This window comes from Adiantum capillus-veneris, chromosome 27, assembly GCF_014529385.1.
Source record: "Adiantum capillus-veneris isolate H3 chromosome 27, ASM1452938v2, whole genome shotgun sequence".
Taxonomy (NCBI): domain Eukaryota; kingdom Viridiplantae; phylum Streptophyta; class Polypodiopsida; order Polypodiales; family Pteridaceae; genus Adiantum; species Adiantum capillus-veneris.
In genome coordinates, this window is record NC_140957.1 from 65960633 (window position 1) to 65980871 (window position 20239).

The 20239-nt window shown below is 46.2% G+C and overlaps 2 protein-coding genes across 2 annotated transcripts in view; both read right to left on the bottom strand.

The window, feature by feature from the left end:
- LOC147422123 (CBS domain-containing protein CBSCBSPB3-like) overlaps nt 1-20239 on the bottom strand; it is a 111785-nt gene that overhangs the window by 55130 nt on the left and 36416 nt on the right. The window lies entirely within an intron of this gene.
- On the bottom strand, nt 275-20143 carry LOC147422124 (uncharacterized). The gene is made up of 4 exons (XM_086502382.1): nt 20024-20143; nt 16511-16810; nt 4141-4563; nt 275-472 (listed from the first exon to the last, which is right to left on the bottom strand). The coding sequence occupies exons 1-4, from the start codon at nt 20141-20143 to the stop codon at nt 275-277; spliced, it is 1041 nt and encodes a 346-aa protein (XP_086358508.1).

The following is a 20239-nucleotide window of genomic DNA, read 5'->3' on the forward strand; positions in this document are numbered from 1 at the left end:
CGAGCATACCCAAACCCACAGTTTAAGAATGCAGTTACACATGTACTCTTTAATAGAAGCAATTACTGTATCCTTGACAAACGGACAAGAAATACTCACTTCTATAGCACTAACCAAACTTTTGGACATTCCATAAGAGCAATTGCCAAACTGACAATCTGTACAGCTCTAACATTCATGTAACATGTATTTCATTTGAGCTCCCTTTAAATACCATGTACATCATTTGTTTCAGAAGCCATTGTCACACTGACAATCCATGGAGCTTGGAAACTCAAGGGGTCAAGGTAGGTTGCAAATTGAAGGCTTCAAGGTAAAGTGATAACACAGTTGGTGACTCTACAAGTTCACCTTCTTCCATCCACTTAGCATCCATTGGTGGGTAGTTTCTGAACTTTACCAAGTAGCGCCTAGCAACCTTGCCTTTCACTTTCCTTTCTTTGTGTGCCAAAATCTGTTCAGGGACCAAGATCTCGTCAAGTTCCCCGACTTCCGGCTTATCTTCAGCTGGCATATCTTCTGGCACATCACCCACATAGGGTCTGAGAAGACTCAAATGAAACGCATTGTGAATCTTCCAACTGTCAGGCAATTTCAGCCTATATGCAACATCACTGATTATGTCGCACACTTGAAAAGGCCCATAGTAACGTATGCTGAGCTTTGGAAACAGTCTTTCCTTGCCCTTCATCTTCTTTAACCTTGCCTTTTCAAAGCGCAAAAGCACCCAATCACCAAGTGAATATACCACTTCATGACGGTGACGATCAGCTGCTTTCTTTTGCTTTGCTTGAGTCTTTTCTAAGGCCACTTTGACCTTCTTGTACATTTCATCCATGTCCTGAACATACTTATCTGCTTCAAATATCTTGTCCTTTGTATGCAATATGGGAGGAACTTTCTTGCCACCTTCAACTATCTCAAAGGATGCCTTGCCAATTGATGAATGCACTGTATTATTGTATGCATACTCCACCAATGGAAAATACTGCTCCCACTTTCCTTTATGCTCTGACACATAGCACTTCAGCAGATCTAGGACAGTAGAATTTGCCTCTTCTGACTGCCCATCTGTTTGAGGATGAAATGACGAAGAGAATTTGAGCGTTGTGCCCATATTCTCAAACAAGCCTCTCCAGAACCAACTTGTCATGCGTGGATTACGGTCGCTAACAATCGACTGTGGCATGCCATGATACTTGAAAATATTGCTCATAAACAAGCGTGCCATCAGATCTGGCTTTATCTTCTTCCTGACAGGAATCAAAAGAGCCTGTTTGCTAAATCTACAAATAATGGTCCAAATACCATCGTTTCCTGTCTGCGTTCTCGGAAGATGAAAGATAAAATACATAGCAATACTTTCCCATGGTTTATCTGGAATAGGTAGTGGTTGCAATAACCCTGGTGCCTTTTGCCTGTCAAACTCGACCTTTTGGCATATTAGGCATTCTCGCACAAAGGCATCCACATCCCTTCTCAATGTAGGCCAATAGAAGAATGTCTCAACCGCTTTAACTGTAGCATCGATACCACGATGCCCTGCATATGGTGGGACATGACTCTCTGCCATAACTTTGCGTCGCAATGGCTTTGTGACACACAATCTGCCATGCATCATCATGAACCCATCTCTGAGAAGATAGTGTTCATGACGTTGTCCATCCATTAGTTGCTCGAAGATCCTTGCAAAATCTTCATCATTTGCATACTGTTCTCTCATATCATCAAGTTCATGATGATAAGGAATCGACACAGCTGAAATTTGTGGCTTCCTTGACAAGGCATCAGCCACAACGTTCTTCTTGCCTTCTACATGCACAATCTGAAAATGGAACATGGACAAGATATTTGCCCATCGCATATGCTTCTCAGATAACTTTGTCTGTATCAAGAAGTATCGCAAGGTCTGATGGTCCGTTTGGACAACAAAGTCTGCACCTAGCAGGTAGTGTTTCCAACTTAAGAGCGCATGAATCACAGCCAGTAACTCTTTCTCATAGACCTGCATGGTCATCTCTGGCCCTTGCAAAATTCTGCTCTCATAGGCTACTACCCTGCCATCTTGCATTAGCACTGCACCAATGCTACTAGCGCAGGCATCACACTGGACCACAAATGACTTCCTAAGATCCGGCAACACAATGACTGGATCCGAAGTCATCTTTTCCTTTAAGAGATTAAAAGCTGAAATCTCTTTCTGTGTCCATCTAAAGGTGACTGCCTTCTTTTGAAGAGTATATAAAGGTGAAGCAATCTCAGCGAAATTTCGGATAAACCTTCTGTAATAGGAGCATAGTCCCAAAAAGCTTCGGACATCGTGCACCGTCTTCAAATCTGGCCATGACTTGATCGCTTCAACTTTTGCAGGATCCATTCCGACACCATCCTTTGAGACAATGTGTCCCAGAAAGTGAATCTCTTCCAGAAAAAACTCACTTTTCTTTGCTTTGATGAGCAACCTATGACTGCGTAGCTCTTTGAACACAATGGCCAAGTGATGCCTATGCTCCTCTTCATTCTTTGAATAGACTATCATGTCATCAAAGAATGTACCAACAAACTGCTCGTGTGGATGGAAAATTCTGTCCATCATCCTATTGAACGTAGCAGGAACATTTGTGAGACCAAAGGGCATCACTAACAATTCGTAAAGGCCAAACGTTGTTCTAAAAGCAGTCTTGTGCACATCCTCTGATCTAATGCGGATCTGATGGTACCCACTCTTTAGATCTATCCTGCTAAACATAGCTGCTCCTTCTAATTTGTCCATAATATCATCAATTCTAGGTATAGGGAACCTATTCTTGATGGTATTCTTGTTCAGTGCACGGTAGTCGATGCACATACGCCATGAGCCATCCTTTTTCTGCACCAACAACACTGGAGAGCAGAATGGAGATGAATTGGGCTGAATCAGCCCCTTTTCTAACAGCTCCTGTACTTGGCCCATTATCTCTTTCTGCTGAGCCGCACTAACCCTGTACGGAGGCTTATTTGGTGGGCTACTGCCTGGCACCAAATCTATCGCATGGTCCTCGGGTCTCTATGGCGGTAATTGAGACGGTAATGAATCGGAAAAACAGTCACTATACTGTTGTAAAAACATTGACCTTTCTTTATCTAGCATAGATAAATTTGATTCATCACAATCTGACACTTCACGTGCAAAAGCCAAGTACGCAGAAAGATGCTTTTTCATTACAGAAGTAATAGCAGAAGCTGATACAGTGGGAATAGACTCCCCTTTAAGCTTTACATCCAGAATATGAGTCTTTCCCTTGCTCTGTACAGTGATCTTTTTGTTGTAGGCATCCATGATTCCCTGTACACGAAACAACCAAGGAATACCTAACAACACATCACATCCGTCCAGTGGCATGATGTAAAATTCTTCAGCATCTACATAGGACTGGATATGTAGGCGCAACTTTCAAATGATGGGTGTCACAACTTATGTATGGCCAGGACATGCCAAACCTGCCTCTGCTGTATACCCCATCTCTTCAGGTTTGATTCCCAACTTTGAAGCCAATTCTGGGGAAATAAAGTTGGCTTTGGCACCTGGATCAAAGAAGATAAGCATTGTTTGATCCCTAACTTTTCCCCATGCTGTACAAAGCTCACTTGCATCTGAATTTGGCTTGTCGCCCACCATATTTGGCACTAGACCAGCCATGGGCTTCTTTCCTTTCCTATCCTCCTTGTCTTCAGAATCAGCTGGCCTTTTCTTTGTAGGACAATTGTAAGCAATGTGGCAGGCTGCTCACATATAAAGCATTTGTTCTCTGTCCTCGGGACCTTCTTTTGCTCTTCTGACTTGCGAGGAAAACGTCTTTTCCATTTCTTTGCTGGTCCCTTTTCTGACTCAGCCGTAGCTTTATCTTTCCCTGCGTTGGCTGACTCCCGAGTCCCTTTAGGAGCCTCATTGGGAACGTGCTTCTTGGTTGAATTTTTCTTGCCTGATCCTGCCTTGACGCCAGTGTTAAATTCACAATCTTCTCCCTTGAGCAAACCATTGCCAGTGTTTGCTACCTCGATGAGCTGCGTCAAAGTAGTGACTTTTGTCTTCGTACAGTACTTTCTCAATCCTTTAGGTAGGCCACAACAGTATATTTCAATCTGTTCTGTCAATGGCACAAACCTATAGGAAGTTACTGAAAGTAGAGCTTTCCAAAACTTCCGATTGTAATCATCCAGATTTCTGCAAGTGGCAGCATTAAGCTGGTGCCATTCTGTCATGACATCTGCTTCAAAGTCATCAGATAACCATGCTGCTGCAAAAATCTGCTTGAAGTAAATCCATGTGGACGGAGCTTGCCCGTGAAGCAATAAAGTTCTCCACCATTGTTCCGCATTCCCTATCAAGAAAGTGGCTGCTTTGCGGACCTTTGAAGCCTCTGTAAAGTTTCCCCCTACATAGGCCTTGTCAAACTGCTGGAGGATTGAGAGAGCCTTCTTCCTGTCATCAAACCCTGTAAAGGTCGTGAATGACACACCTTTGCCACCTTCTTTGTACGGAGTTGGCCTCTCCAGCGGCGTCAAATTGTCATATGGAGGTGACTAAAACATGGGAACACTGTTAGGGTTCATTTGTGTCCCCTGACCGCAATTTAGTTGACCTGGAAATGCCATATTTGGCTGCTGATTTGTAATTCCAGCCATACCAAAATGTGCCTGTGGCATCCCAAATTGGCCCTGAGTGCTCTGAAACCCTGGTTGCATGCCCGTGACACCATACATGGGGTTAGGCATCATCGTTTGAGCACCCCCGAACACTGTTCCTGGCGTGTAAAACTGATTTCCAAGTGCATGACCAGGCATGCTCTGGAATACCGATCCACCTCCAAAATAGCCAGGGTGTACTGAAGGTGGTGGGAAGACTTGTTGCATAGCCTGTAGATTGGTTCCCTGCCCATTAGAACCAGCTATAGGCTGTTGAAAGGTGGCGGGCTGAACTCGTACAGCTTGAAAGACTGGCATCTCACCCACCTGTTCTTGCACCTTAGGCACAGGTTGTGGAGATTGCATGTTCTCCGTCAAGTGTACAGGTGTTTCCATTGACTGTGCAGTATGAATCACCTGTGCTCGAGCCTTAACAGGCTTTTGAATATGATCCAGTGACCCAACTTGCTGAGACGGAACAAGAGGTTGCAGAAAGGCTAAAAACCTCGGGTTCTGCAGTAGCCAACTGGGTCCTGAATATATCATCATCTGTCTGTGGTGGTCTTGAGGACTCACCCACTTCATGTGTCTGTTGACCCTGTGAAGAGGAAACCTCTTCAGTCACATCATCTGGTCTGTCAACCATAATTGCAATTCCCTGTGTCTGGTCTATGATCCCCTGTGTCTTCAAGCCCAACCTGACCAAGGCTCACTTCTATGGGAAAAAGTGATTTAATCCCGTCGATAGAACCATGAAACCGGCCTGTTCAATCCAAAAAGGGCGGTAGACTTTACTTCAAACCTTGATTTAGCTTTCACCCATTATTAGTCCTCTATTATACCTGCGCTATAGTGACACAAAAGAGGGGAATGGGATACAGATGCTAGAATGCACCTGTATGAGAAGACCGACACCAGATTGGCCCCTAACTTAGGCGCCCCTTTCGGTATTTCTTTATTGTGTAAAAGAGGGAATAAACGTTGTGGTTCTTTCCGAGCTGCCCCGCACAACCTTGGCTGAATTTTGACTGTTCTGGCCTGATTTCGGCAACATAACTGTACTAGAACCTTTCACGGTCAGTATTCCCACGCATTAAATGACTTTCTTGACGCATATGGGCACTTTGCAAAACCTGGCGAGAATCTGCAGCACGCTGAATTCTCTGTTTTCAGCCCTGAAAATGCGCCAGATCGCCTGTACAGCGGTCCCCTTGCGTCCTTGAACCTCCTGGGGGTATTAGGGTCCGTTTAGGGCCAAAACCCTAAACCTGCAAAAATACACAGCAGGCTGTAATTTACTGTTTCGGGCTCCATTTCACGTGCCGGTCGCATCCGTAGCAAGTCCTCGAGCTCCCGCACCTGTAGGGCTACTTGCCCTATGAATCGGACGAGATTTCTGGAATGAAACCTCTCCGAATTCACCTGTACCTGCGGGGGGATTAGCCGCTAGCTAATCCAGTACCTGTGCAAGAGGCTCTTGCCTCGGCAATCGCGCATGAACCCACACAACTGTACATTGGTCAAATGAAGAGCCCACTAGAGGGGCATAACATACTGTTATAGGGGAGAGAGAGGGCAATGCGTAGCGTGCAGGGAATCACTCTTGGCACCGCACTGTGCATAAGAGGGAAAGCAAGCACTACATAGCTCTTAACTTGTGACAAAATCAGCAAATGAGCCCTTCTTCCCTTCAAATTCAGCGCCAACTCCTCCTTGCATTGGAAACTGCACCAAAATGTGCCACTTGGCACATTTACAAGCATTTTCCCGTTTCGGGGTTGCCGCCTAAAAATCTCCCAACCGGTTGCCCAGTTGACTTCACGGCAGAGTAAGAAAATGTTCCCCTTGTCATTCCGGAGGTAATGACGCCAACACATTTTCAGGTCCCAAAATAGCAGTTCCCTAAATTTTAGGAGATACTGCCATTGTATCTTTCTAGGTCATCCGACCCTCTTTGTACACTGCGGCCACATCCAGAACTGAAATGTAGCCTCTGTAGCAAAGGATTCCACTTTGGCTAGTCAATGACCCCACTTTGGCTAACCATAGTCTTTGTTCAACCTTAGTGCTCTCTTGCCCTCAAGCCTGGACTCCCTCTGAACAGTTCCACACTAGCTATGCAATGCAGGGCAGTTAGATTTCCCGAGGGGTGTTTCCAAAAAGTGAAAGTAAATAGATAATAAGAAAGAAATCAACAAAAAGGATAGATAGTAGTCACACGCTGGTGACACCCTTCAATATCTCAACAGTACCAAGCATCTGCATCAAGTACCCATTAGCATCTCAGCATCTTAGCATTTAGCAATATTGTATCAACATGTGTGCAAGTAATAAAGCAAGTACTTGCTCGGGCAACAGAGAAAGGGGGCCCTTACGAGTGGTTGGGAGCCAACATGCTGTGTCGTTTCTTTTATCTCTCTTTGAGTCTCTCTTCTTCGTTGTGTTCAGTTCAGTTTCTCTTTCAAGTGAAGTAAAGTAACCTTGCGATTGTGCGGAGTACTAGATCCGAGCTAAATCCTTTTAACACTTCCGTTGCACCTGACATTGGTATCAGAGCTCTGTGCGTGCTTCGGTTTCACGACCTCAAGGGGAGAACCATCAAGAACCCAAGCAGAACCAAGAACCCAAGAGAACCTCTCTCAGTTTTTTTTCTGAAAGAATCTTCGTGTCCTAAGCCCGGACTTATCAGCCACTCCCACCCTTAGTCCATTGCGCATCGCGCGCACTTCCATCTTCATCACTATGTCTTTAAACAAAGATCGACATCGGATACACGAAAATCCAAATCTTGAGTACCAAGCTCTACTTGCCTCTTATGCGGATATGAAAGGAGTTGGAGAAAGGATCCCTATCCCTCTTTTGCATTCGCATTCACATGTAACGTGCATCCACTTCCGTCAACAAGCAACCCTTGGAAATACCTCCAAGCACCCTTGCCTTTCATCTTCACCTGCAATGTTTTCACGACACGACTATTTGAGTGGTCGTACTTGCTCGCAAAGCAAGGTCAGCATCAAGGCTTGTATTCTGCGATAATAGTAAGGCTACTAATAACTCGTACGGTCGGTGGTTATGATGGCCGGCTTTCGAGGCCGCGACCGCGAGAACCAACCCCAACCGGAAGCATGAAATAGTAACAATAAAAAGAAAAAACGTTTTTTCCTCTCTCCCCTGCAGACGCCACCGCCACCCTCTCCCCCCTCCCTTGCTCGCGCGGGTGCAGTGGGCTTCTGCCTCCCCCATGGCACCACTCCCTCCCTCTCCTCCATTATTTCCTCCCCCCTCTCCTCCATTATCGCCACCCCTCCCTTTCCCTCTCCCTCTCCCTCTCCCTCTCGTTTGTTTGCAAGCCGCCAAAATCTCTCTCTCTTGTTCGTCACCAGCCCAAGGGGCCGCCATTATTCAGCTCTCTCTCTCTCTCCCTCATCCATTATTCAGCTCTCTCTCTCTCTCTCTCTCGTCCACACACACTCCCTCTCCCACTCTCCACTCTCTCTCCTCACTCACGCTCTCCCCCTCTCTCTCCTAACCTGTGTCACCAACCCCATAGGGCCATAAAATAATATCTCCCTCTCTCTCGTTCGTCAACCCGGAAGCAAGGCTCGCCATGTATGGTGCAAAATCGCTCTCTCTCTCTCTCTCTCTCCCCCCACCCTCGCCCACATGCTCCCTCACCCTCTCCCCCTCTCTCTCGCCCCCGTTGACTCGCTCTCTCTCTCTCCGTCTCGGTGTCGCAGCCAAGCCAACAAAGCATAGGCTTTCTCTCTCTTAACACCCACCACACACACCCACACACACATACACACTCTCTCTCTCCCTCTCTCCCCATCTCTCGCTCACTATCTCCCTCCCCTCGTTCAGACTCTCTCTCTCTCTCTCTCTCTCTCTCTCTCTCTCTCTCTCTCTCTCTCTCTCTCTCTCTCTCTCTCTCTCTCTCCCCCTCCTTTCCTGAGTCGCGACCAGCAACAAAACCCTCTCTCTCTCTCTCTCTTTCATTATTCACACACACACACACATACACTCCCTCTCTCACCCTCTCCATCCCTCTCTCCCCTCACCCGCTTCACTCACGCTCTCTCTCCCTCTCTCATTCTCCGTGTAGTCGGCAAACCAGCCATGTAAAAGAAATATATATCTCTCATTCACTCTCGTTCCCACACACATGTGCCGACACGCTCACCCACATACACACACACACAACCGCATATACATACCCACACACACTCCCTCGGTCTCTCTCTCACCCATATACTATAAACGCCACACGCTTTGCGCACACACAACAGCACTTACACGCATAAAAACGCACCTTCTTACACACTCACACACACGAAACACGTACATGCACACACGCATAAGCACGTATCCACAAACACTTAAAGCAAAGAAGAAAACCAGCGCCACACCATCGACAAAAGAAGAACACACCAAAATCACGCGAAGGCAACAACAAATCAAGAAATGACACCGAAGTCATGCCTCTGCCGGCCCTGAAAGTGACGAACGGGCTACACCGACGCACCAACGAGGCCCCCCATTCACCGGCATCTTGCCCACGACACATCTCCGCAGTAAACATCCGTAGGTAATCTATTTTCCCGTTTCCAAGCCAAAACCTTGTATAAAAACCAATTGTATATTGCCACCTCTCTAGGTGATGGTCACAAAGGCCCACCTAGGAGATATCATTTAAAGTTCTCATAAGACAAAGCAAGGGTCAACCATCTGGGACCCAGCTCCTTGCTTTGTCTCTCCTGATTAGGGCCCTAAGCTAATCAGATTATCATAAACTAATGCAACCTGCATCTATAAAAGAACACTGGGAGGTCACTATCAAGGAGGACTTGTGAGACTAGCAGCGATTAAGGAGCACTCTGGGAGAGAGGTGTAGCATTTTGGGCAACACTCGGCACTTGGGGGTAGAGCACTTGAGAGTTAGCACTTGAGAAGGAAGCCATACACACAACTGACTCCAAGGGTCGCCACACACAAGAGTAGATTCTCTGTAGATATGGAATTCTCCCTAGAGAACTCAATATAGTCTCTCTCTCTCTCTCTCTCTCTCTCTCTCTCTCTCTCTCTCTCTCTCTCTCACCACGATCGCCATCTCGCCAAAGCTAAGGTTTCTATAAATATCACTTTGAATCAAATTTGCCCTCGCATCCCGAGGGGTTTTCATCATTTCTCTCTCTCTCTCTCTCTCTCTCTCTCTCTCTCTCTCTCTCTCTCTCTCTCTCTCTCTATGGTGTGCTGTATTAGTGTTACTTTAATCACTATTGTCTTCGTCCTAGCCACTCAAAGCTAGGTGGTGCCCCTTGTTCACTTCCCATTACGAGTTCGGCATGCACGATCCTGGCATCGAGGCCGTTGGGGTCCGTTTTGCGCTTGTTATTTGGTGCCCCCACGAAGGAGGGCTTCTCGAAAACCTTCAGTTTACAACGCTAAAATGATGCACGTCATCGACCATGGACGAATGGCTGCGAGAATTCTCCAATTGGAGAACGGAGGAGAAAGAAATTGAAGAAGCACTGACCGCCTTCATCTAGGTGCTACTCCCAGGTTATAGTGACGTCGATATCCAAGAGGTAAGCTCTCCATCTTGCATTGTTCGTGCTAATCGAAAATCAAGAGCATCGAGAGGGACGGCTATGAAATGTCATCACCGCTGTCAACCAAAGCATTCTATCAATGAGTGCCGACATAGGAGGTGAAGAAAGAACGGTGAGTTTTGCTTTTGAGAACCGCGTCAGCACTCTCACATCAGTCAGATTTTGTGTAGCACCAAGTGTTTTTTCCCTAATAGTCAGAGAAGAGTTGTCAACTACATCAACCACTAAGTCCAAGCCACAAAGCCTAAAGCATTTGGTGAAAGCAAGTGGGCCTACTCTCTCTCTAGGCCTAGAGAGTTCAAGTGAAATACGAGCACCCAAGCGTCGCCCCCGCATGCAAAATGGAAAGCCGATTGAGGTAGGCTTTTCTCGCCCAGTCTGTTTTAAACCCAATATGGAGGATTGTGTGGACTTCAAGAAGAGGTAGATATATGTGGTGAAGGTGTCACCTTGTCAACAGTTAAGGTATGCAACTCTAGTGGTCAGAGCCTTGCCCTACACCCAACATGGATAATAACAATAGGCCAGAGGTCTTTCCTTTCCGTTTCTTACAACACATGCATGTAAACGTGTATATTGATAGGAAGATATTCTACCAGCAAAAGATTGTTTTCCTATTAGGAGCAGAGATGCTTGATGAAATACTTAGATTCCCACATCCCATCATCTTGCCCCTTCTTGATTACTACCACTCTTTTGATGTAAGCATCTTTATTCTGTTCTAGCCTTGCGCTCTTCTTAGCTTCTGTTTTGATCTATCCACCCAGCCCTGTAAGAAAGCCGCTATAAGCCGCTAAGTCATTAAAAAAAAAAAAGAAGGTTTGAAGAAATATCTTGTTTTTGGCAATGGCAAATGTTTCTTTCCCAACCTTCACAGGTAAGGTAGGGGAAGATGCTTCAGACTTCTTGAATAATCTTAAAATAGCATGTGTCGTCTCTGGAGCGATGACGATGCTTCGCATCTGCACAATTTTTTGCTACTAATGAAAGTGGAAGGAAGATCATGGTACAACGCCTTGGTGCAAGCCACCAAGGAAAGGTGGGATCTGCTAAGAGCAGTATTCCTAAGGCGTTTTGGAGAAGGCACCACATCCGAGCAGCTTTGGCAATTGCTAATGGAGTTGAAGCTAGGATACGAATCAAAGTTTATGGATCTATGGGGACAATGGGTTGCATCGCTGAGGGAGGATGAAGGAGCACCCGATTTCATGAAGAAAGACCGGTTTGTGGTTGGTTTATGGCTAATTCTTAAAGAGAAAATGAAGGGAAGGTTTCCTGCTACATATGAGGTAGCAGTTAAAGTAGCCCGCCTTAAAGATAAGAAGTTGCGTCTACAAGCCAGAACTACCAAGGAAGAGGAACCGGGAAGGGCCCAACCACACCTAGCCGCACCTGCAGCAGCCGTCCAGAGGAATCAGCCACAGGAACCGGCTGAAGATCAACAAGACATGCTCAACCAAATCACCAACCAGCTAGAGAATCTTTCGGTCCATCTGGTGCAGCAAGTGCATGCACTTGCCAGAAATCCAGAGCAAGAAAGAGGGGAGTGAAGACAGAATCAAGACTACCATTGTTACAACTGTAAAAAGGATGGCCATGGCATGTATTACTGTCGTCATATAAGAAGGTAGAATTTCAACCGAGGAGCCAGATAAAACCAGGTTTTACCATCGAGAGCAAGACCACCACCACCGAGGGTACCAGAACAAGCACCACCTATCCAAATATTACGACGACTTCTGATACCACAGTCACCACCACATACTCGCGTTCCACCTTTACCACCACCACTAGCTGGCAACCAGGTAGTGAGCGTCATCAGTCTTGACAAGATGAAAGTGGAGAAACACAAATGACAAGTGCAAAGCGCAAAACAAACCCCGACAGCCTCAACGCTAGGACCGTGCACGCCGAACTCGTCACGAGAAGTGAACAGGGGGCACCACCTAGCTTTGAGCGGCTAAGACGTGGACAGCAGTGATTAGAGTAACACTAATACAACACACCGTAGAGAGAGAGAGAGAGAGAGAGAGAGATAATAAAAACCCCTCGGGATGTGAGGGCAAACTTGATTCAAAGTGATATTTACAGAAACCTTCGCTTTGGTGAGATGGCGATCGTGGCAATAGAGAGAGAGAGAGAGAGAGAGAGAGCCTATACTGCGTTCTCTAGGGAGAATTCCATATGTACAAAGATTCTACTCTTATGTGTGGCAACCCTTGGAGTCAACGTGTGTGCATGGCTTCCTTCTCAAGTGCTCCACCCCCAAGTGCCCGAGTGTTGCCCAAAATGCTACACCGCTCTCTCAGAGTGCTCCTCAATCGCTATTAGTCTCACAAGTCCTCCTTGATAGTGACCTCTCAGTGCTCTTTTATAGATGCAGGCTGCATTAGTTTATGATAATCTGATTAGGTTAGGGTCCTAATCAAGAGAGACAAAGCAAGGAGCCGGGTCCGAGATGGTTGACCCTTGCTTTGTTTTATGAGAACTTTAACATGATATCTCCTAGATGGGCCTTTGTGATCATCACCTAGAGAGAGGTGGCAATATACAATTGGTTTTTATACAAGGTTTTGGCTTGAAAACGGGAAAATAGATTACCCTACGGATGTTTATTGCGGAGATGTGTCGTGGGCAAGATGCCGGTGAATGGCGGGCCTCGTTGGTGCGTCAGTGTAGCGCGTTAGTCACTTTCGAGGCCGGCCCGGGCATGCCTTCGGCGTCATTTCTTGATTCGTTGTTGCCTTTGTGTGATTTTGGTGTTTTCTTCTTTTGTCGATAGTGTGGCGCTCGTTTTCTTCTTCGCTTTAAGTGTTTGTGCATATGTGCTTATGCGTGTGTACATGTACGTGTTTCGTGTGTGTGAGTGTATAAGTAGGTGTGTTTTTATGTGTGTAAGTGGTGATGTGTGTGGGCAAAGCATGTGGCGTTTATAGTATATGGGTGAGAGAGAGACCGAGGGAGTGTGTGGGTATATATATGGGGTGGTGTGTGTGTGTGTGTGTGTGTGTGTGTGTCGGCAAGTGTGTGGGAACGAGAGTGAATGAGAGATTTTATTTTTTTTTAACATGGCTGGCTCGCCGACTACACAGAGAACGAGAGAGGGAGAGAGAGCGTGAGTGAAGCGAGTGAGGGGAGAGAGGGAGGGAGAGGGTGAGAGAGGGTGTATATGTGTATGTGTGTATGTGTGTGTGTGTGTGTGTGAATAATGAAAGAGAGAGAGAGAGAGGGTTCTGGTGCTGCTCTCGACTCATGAAAGAAGAGAGAGAGAGAGAGCGGGAGTCTGAACGAGGGGGAGGGAGACAGTGAGCGAGAGATGGGGAGAGAAGGAGGGAGAGTGTGAGAGTGTGTGTGTGTGGTGGGTGTTAAGAGAGAGTAAGAGCCTATGCTTCGCTGGCCTGGCTGTCGACACTGAGACGGAGAGAGAGAGAGAGAGAGAGAGAGAGAGAGAGAGAGAGAGAGAGAGAGAGAGAGAGAGAGAGAGAGATAATAGGGGCGAGAGAGAGAGAGAGAGAGAGAGAGAGAGAGAGAGAGAGAGAGAGAGAGAGAGAGAGAGCGTGTGGGCAAGGGTGGGGAGAGAGAGAGAGAGAGAGAGAGAGAGAGAGAGAGAGAGAGAGAGAGAGAGATTTTGCACCCATGCATGGGGGGCCTTGCTTCCGGGTTGACGAACGAGAGAGAGGGAGATATTATTTTATGCGCCCTATGGGCTTGGTGACACAGGACAGGAGAGAGAGAGAGAGAGAGAGAGAGAGAGAGAGAGAGAGAGAGAGAGAGAGAGAGAGAGCGATAAGGGGGAGAGAGAGAGATAGCTGAATAATGGGGGCCCCTTGCGCTGGTGGCGAACAAGAGAGAAATTTTGGCAGCTTGCAAACAAACGAGAGGGAGAGGGAGGGGTGGCGATAATGGAGGGGGGGGGGGGGGGGGGAAATAATAGAGGAGAGAGAGGGAGTGGTGCCATGGGGGAGGCGGCGGCCCACTACACACGCGAGCAAGGGAGGGGAGAGAGGGTGGCGATGGTGTCCACAAGGGAGAGAGGAAAAAACGTTTTTTCTTCTTCTTGTTACTATTTCATGCTTCCCGACTGGGGTTGGTTCTCGCGGCCGCAGCTTCGAAAGCCGGCCATCATTAGCCCTCCCCTTCTTGCTAGAGGCGTTCATGTCTCTAGCTCTACTTCTGATTCCCTAACAGCGGAGTTGAAGGGTTCTCCCTCCTCTGGAATATCTAGCATGAACTCTGGATCAAACCTTAAGAAGTACCTTTTTAGCCTCCATTTATTGACTTTGGTCTTGTGAATTCGGCCATCTGCTTCCATCAATTTGTAGCTGCCATTGGCGTATCGCTTTTTGACAATGAATGGCCCTTCCCATCTAGGTTGAAACTTCTTATCTTTCCCAGTGTCAAATCTGTTGTCGTATCTCAACACTAACATGCCTTTCTTCAGACCCTTTTCCTGAAGCCCTTGATTGAATGTGAATCGGCGTCGTTCTGCTTGGGTTGCATAGTAGTTGATCGCATCTTCCCTATCTAGCTGAAGCCTATTTAGATCTAAGATGTGGTTGCGGAGATGGGCAATTGGGCGTTGTAATTGACTAGCCATGACTCGCAAACTGGCTATCTATACCTCAATGGGTAGAAGGGCCTCCTTTCCATATACTAGATGAAAAGGGGTGAAACCTAGTGATGTTCGGAATGTCGTGCGGTTGGCCCAAAGAGCGGCCATGAGATGCTTATCCCAATCACTTGTGTGGTTATTCACCTGTTCTGTGATGATCTTACAGATCATGCCGTTTACCTTTTCCACTAGACCATTGCACTGAGGATAGTATGGAGTGGAGTGTCGGCGTGTGATGCCTAACTTTTTCATTAGTTCTCTCACCAAGTCGCCTCTGAAACCTGGACCTCTATCTGATATTATCTCCAGAGGTGTGCCAAACCGGCAACAAATGTGCTCAAATATAAACTTCGCCACTTCTTGGGCTGTAATGCGTGTGGTGGCTGGTGCTTCCACCCATCGGGTCATGTAGTCTACACCAACTAGAATCTACAGTTTACCTGATTGGGCCCTTTGTAAAGGACCAATTGCATCTATTCCCCAGTTCTCAAATGGGCCATATGAGATGATAGGAGTCAGTGGCTCATAGGTTAGTGTTCGATCATTGGATACTTGACAAGCTCTGCATGTTTTACACCAATTATGCACATCCCTGTTCAGACTAGGCCAAGAGAATCATGCCTGTAGAATCTTTCTACTGGTAATATCTAGAGCAAAGTGGGCGTTGCTAACACCATCATGACAACTTGAGATTACCTCCGTGATTTCACTGGAGATTGGCACTCGCCTGAGCATTTGGTCTTTGCCCTTACAATACAAGGTGCTGTTTATAAGGCGGTATCTTGTTGCCTTTCGGACAAGCCATTGTTTCTGGCCATTAATGAGATCTCTGGCACATTCACCTGTTTTCAAGAAAAGCAATACGTCCTGACAAGGCTCCCTGGCTAGAGCATCAATTATCAACAACTCAAACTGCCTTTGAGTAAGTAGGCTTCCAAAATTTTGTGCCAATATCCTCCAGGATCCCAAGTGAAGAATAGGATAATCACTTTAGCTCCTTCCAAGACAATACTTAGAATCATGATCCCCAAGATTGTACCAAGAGTCCTCCATCTATGGCTTCCTTGTTGATGTGGCAAGTCCCAGTTTTCTTCAGAACCTAGCTCACCAGTATCGGTGAAGCTAGCAAAAGAGTCTCTATCATCTTGGGTGCTGTCAAAAAGGTCCATTGTCTTTCCTAACGCTGGTAATAATCCATTGACCTTGCAGTTCAAAGACAAGCTTGATACATGTTGTACCAAAGTGCATAGCATATACAAAAGATAGCTTGCAATCCACTGGTTGAAAAACACTTCATCTCGACGAAATGAATGCATGACCATACTGCCATCTTTCTCACATTGAGATCAATTTTCTGTGACCCTTATGACCACCCCTTGTGCTAAGGGTTCTTTAAAGCTTTTCTTAAATGCATCAAACACAGTACGATCAAACACAATCTCTACATCTAGGTTGACAAACCTAGATCGCCAATAGGTTGCCATTACATCCACTAGCTTAAGAATCTCCTTAGGTGGACTCTAAAGTCCCAATCCTTGACAACAACCATTTGAGTTGTATCTGTGATTGTTTCCTTTGATTGGTGTAGTTCCAAAGACTTCATGCTTCCTTCCTACAATTTTACATCTGGTGGATCCACCTTGCTGTGATTAGTAAGAATGAGACCCATGATTTCAAGAGTGTTGTCACTATTATTCATTGTTGTAAATTCCTCCTCCTCTGATGTTGTAGTAGAATCACTAGAGAGTGCACTAGTCTCTAGGTCCATCTCTTGTTGCTTCCTCGTATTGTATGGGATCTCCTTGCCCTTTCTAGCTTGCATATTGAGAAATCTTGTGTCCAAATATTGATTTTCTCTCATAGCCATGAGCCATGGTCTCTCTGACATAATTGGGTAGCCCTCCCCTTTAGGGATGCTCATGCCCTGCATAGAAACATCTCACAAGATCACAAGATTTTATAGACTCGCCAATTGTGAAATCTAAAATGTCAAGTCTTTCGTCGTGGCTTAGACTTTCTCTTGATTGACTCCCCCTTGGCCTTTATCTTTTCCTCCTTTTTTGAAGCCTCCTCAAGCTTAGAGTGCTTAACTCCCATGCTGTCTACCTCTTTAGCATTGGTCTTACCCTCCTTTACTCCCTTGATGTGTTTCTTCACCTTCATCTTGCCAGTTAGCGGTGGTGATAAAGGTGGAATGAGGGTATGTGGTGGTGACTGTGGTATCAGAGGTCGTCGTAATATTTGGATAGGTGGTGCTTATTGCGGTACCCTCGGTGGTGGTGGTCTTGCTCTCAGTGGTGAAACCTGATTTTGTCGGACTCCTCTGTTGAAATTATGCCTTCTTGGATGAGGACAGTAGTACATGCCATGGCCATCCTCTCCACAGTTGTAACAATAATAGTCTTGATTCTGTCTTCATTGCCCTCTTCCTTGCTTTGGATTTCTGGCAAGTGCATGCACTTGCTGCACCAGATGTACTAAAAGATTCTCTAGCTGGTTGGTGATTCGGTTGAGCAGGTCTTGTTAATCTTCAGCCGGTCTTGTGGCTGATTCCTCTGGACGGCTGTTGCAGGTGCGGCTAGGTGTGGTTGGGCCCTTCCCGATTCCTCTTCCTCGGTAGTTCTGGCTTGTAGACGCAACTTCTTATCTTTAAGGCGGACTACTTGAACTGCTACCTCATATATAGCAAGAAACCTTCCCTTCACCTTCTCTTTAACAATTGGTCATAAACCAGCCACAAACCGGTCTTTCTTCAGGAAGCCCCTTCACCCTCCCTCAGCGATGCAACCCATCGTCCCCATAGATCCACAAACTTTGATTCGTATGCTGCATACTCAGCCATACTTCCTTGCTTCAAATCCATTAGCAATTGCCATAGCTTCTCGGATCTGGTACCTTCTCCAAAACGCCTTAGGAATGCTGCTCTTAGCAGATCCCACCTTTCCTTGGTGGCTTGCACCAAGGCGTTGTATCATGATTTTGCTTCCACTTTCATTAGCAACGCAAAAAATGCGTAGACGCGAAGCATCATCATCGCTCCAGAGACGACACATGCTATTTCAAGATTATTCAGGAAGTCTGAAGCATCTTCCCCCACCTTACCCGTGAAGGTTGGGAAAGAAACATTTGCCATTGCCAAAAACAAGATATTTCTTCAAACCTCCTTTTTTTTCCTCCCTTAAACACAAATGACTTAGCGGCTTATAGTGGCTTTCTTACAGGGCAAGGTGGATAGATTAAAACAGAAGCTAAGAAGAGCGCAAGGCTAGAACAGAATAAAGATGCTTACATCAAAAGAGTGGTAGTAATCAAGAAGGGGCAAGATGATGGGACATGGGGATCTAAGGATTTCATCAAGCATCTCTGCTCCGAATAGGAAAACGATCTTTTGCTGATAGAATATCTTCCTATCAATGTATACGTTTACATGCATGTGTTGTAAGAAACGGAAAGGAAAAACCTCTGGCCTATTGTTATTATCCATGTTGGGTGTAGGGCAAGGCTCTGACCACTAAAGTTGCATACCTTAAGTGTTGACAAGGTGACACCTTCACCACATACATCTACCTCTTGTTGAAGTCCACACAATCCTCCATATTGGGTTCAAAACAGACTGGGCGAGAAAAGCCTACCTCAATCGGCTTTCCATGTTAGGTGCAGCAGAATGATTGTTTGCGCTTTGCTCAAGATGAGTGCTCCGAACTGTGCTCAAGGTTCCTTTTGTTCTTATAATAGGTAGAGCCTTCCGTTCTTAATGAGAGAATGCTATGATCACAACAAAGTGAATGGACACTCTGAGTGCAAGTGTACGAGACTGAGAGATAGAGAGAGAAGAGAGATACGACACCAGAGACGTAAAACACTCCTCCGAAGGCCCCACTCTCGTCAGCGAGAGTGGTCTACTTATGATTGCACAAAGTGGTACAATGATGATGCAATGGACTGATGCAATCTGGAACTATGCCGAGGACGACGACGACGACTTTAGGGCTGAAATCTGTGGTCTTCTAACTGCTGAATTTCGGGGCTGTTTCAGTGGCTGAAAATGACTGTTTTGGCTGTGTTTTCGTGGCTGAAAATGGGGGTATTCTGCAACCAACTAGGGCTGAATTGTCTGCTGTCCAAGAAGGCTGAAAACGTTGCTGTTCTGCTGCGGAATGGGCTGAAAGCCAAAAACGCTGAGGCTGATGTGTAGCGTTAGTAAAACGCTAGGCCAAATCTGGGACTTCTGCTGGCGATTGGGGAAATCTGCAAATGCTAGGGGACTGGAGAGGATGGCAATCATGCAAGGGCTGAAAAACGCCAAGTGATGGAAATGCCCGGCGATAAAGGAAATCCAAAACGCTGGGGGTACTGCTGGGGTTCTGCTGAGAAGGTGCCTGTTGAGCATGTGCTCCTGCTGCCTCTTTTGCCATTGAGTGCTAACTTGGGTTTGCTTATATATTAACTTAGCAAAATTGCCCTACCTACTTTTGTTGGAAAGTCACTTAAAATAATAAGTGAAAAATACCAAAAATAGGGAAAATAGGCTAAATGCACTGGAAAATTCCCCTGACTGAATCTGATAAATTATGAACGGAATACTGATGATCATGCTGTGTGCAACCAGAGCATATGCATCTATGCTAAGTGACTGGGCATGCACCGTCTACGAATAGACTCACAAAAGTGCCAGATCACTTCTAATCTAGACTGATTGGACTGACTGTACCCTGATCATGTTGTAGCTTGTCCACGGACACATAGGGTTGGATGTGTCACGTGACATTCCATTTTGCATGCGCGGGCGACGCTTGGGTGCTCGTACCTCACTCGAACTCTCTAGGCCTAGAGAGAGCGTAGACCCATTTGCTTCCACTAAATGCTTTAGGCTTTGTGGCTCGGACTTAGTGGTTGATGTAGTTGACAACTCTTCTCTGACCACTGGGGAAAAAACACTTGGTGCTACACAAAATATGACTGATGTGAGAGTGTTGACGCGGTTCTCAAAAGCAAAACTCACCGTTCTTTCTTCACCTCCTCTGTTGGCACTCATTGATAGAATGCTTTGGTTAACAGCGGTGATCACATTTCATAGCCCTCCTCTCGATGCTCTTGGTTTTCGATTAGCACGAGCAATGCAAGATGGAGAGCTTACCTCTCGGATATCGACGTCGCTACAACTTGGCAGTAGCACCTCGATGAAGGTGGTCAGTGCTTCTTCAAATTCTTTCTCCTCCGTTCTCCAATTGAAGATTTCTCGCAACCATTCGTCCATGGTCGATGACATGCATCGTTTCAACGTTGCAAACTGAAGGTTTTCGAGAAGCCCTCCTTCGTGGGGGCACCAAATGACAAGCGCAAAGCGCAAAAC

Coding starts and splice junctions, on each gene's coding strand:
- LOC147422124 (XM_086502382.1), bottom strand. CDS start 20,143: ATGGACGAATGGTTGCGAGAAATCTTCAATTGGAGAACGGAGGAGAAA. Junction 4,564..16,510: donor GCAAGGTGGATCCACCAGAT/GTAAAATTGTAG, acceptor CCCATGTTTTAG/TCACCTCCATATGACAATTT. Junction 473..4,140: donor CAGTAACTTCCTATAGGTTT/GTGCCATTGACA, acceptor GAACTTGACGAG/ATCTTGGTCCCTGAACAGAT.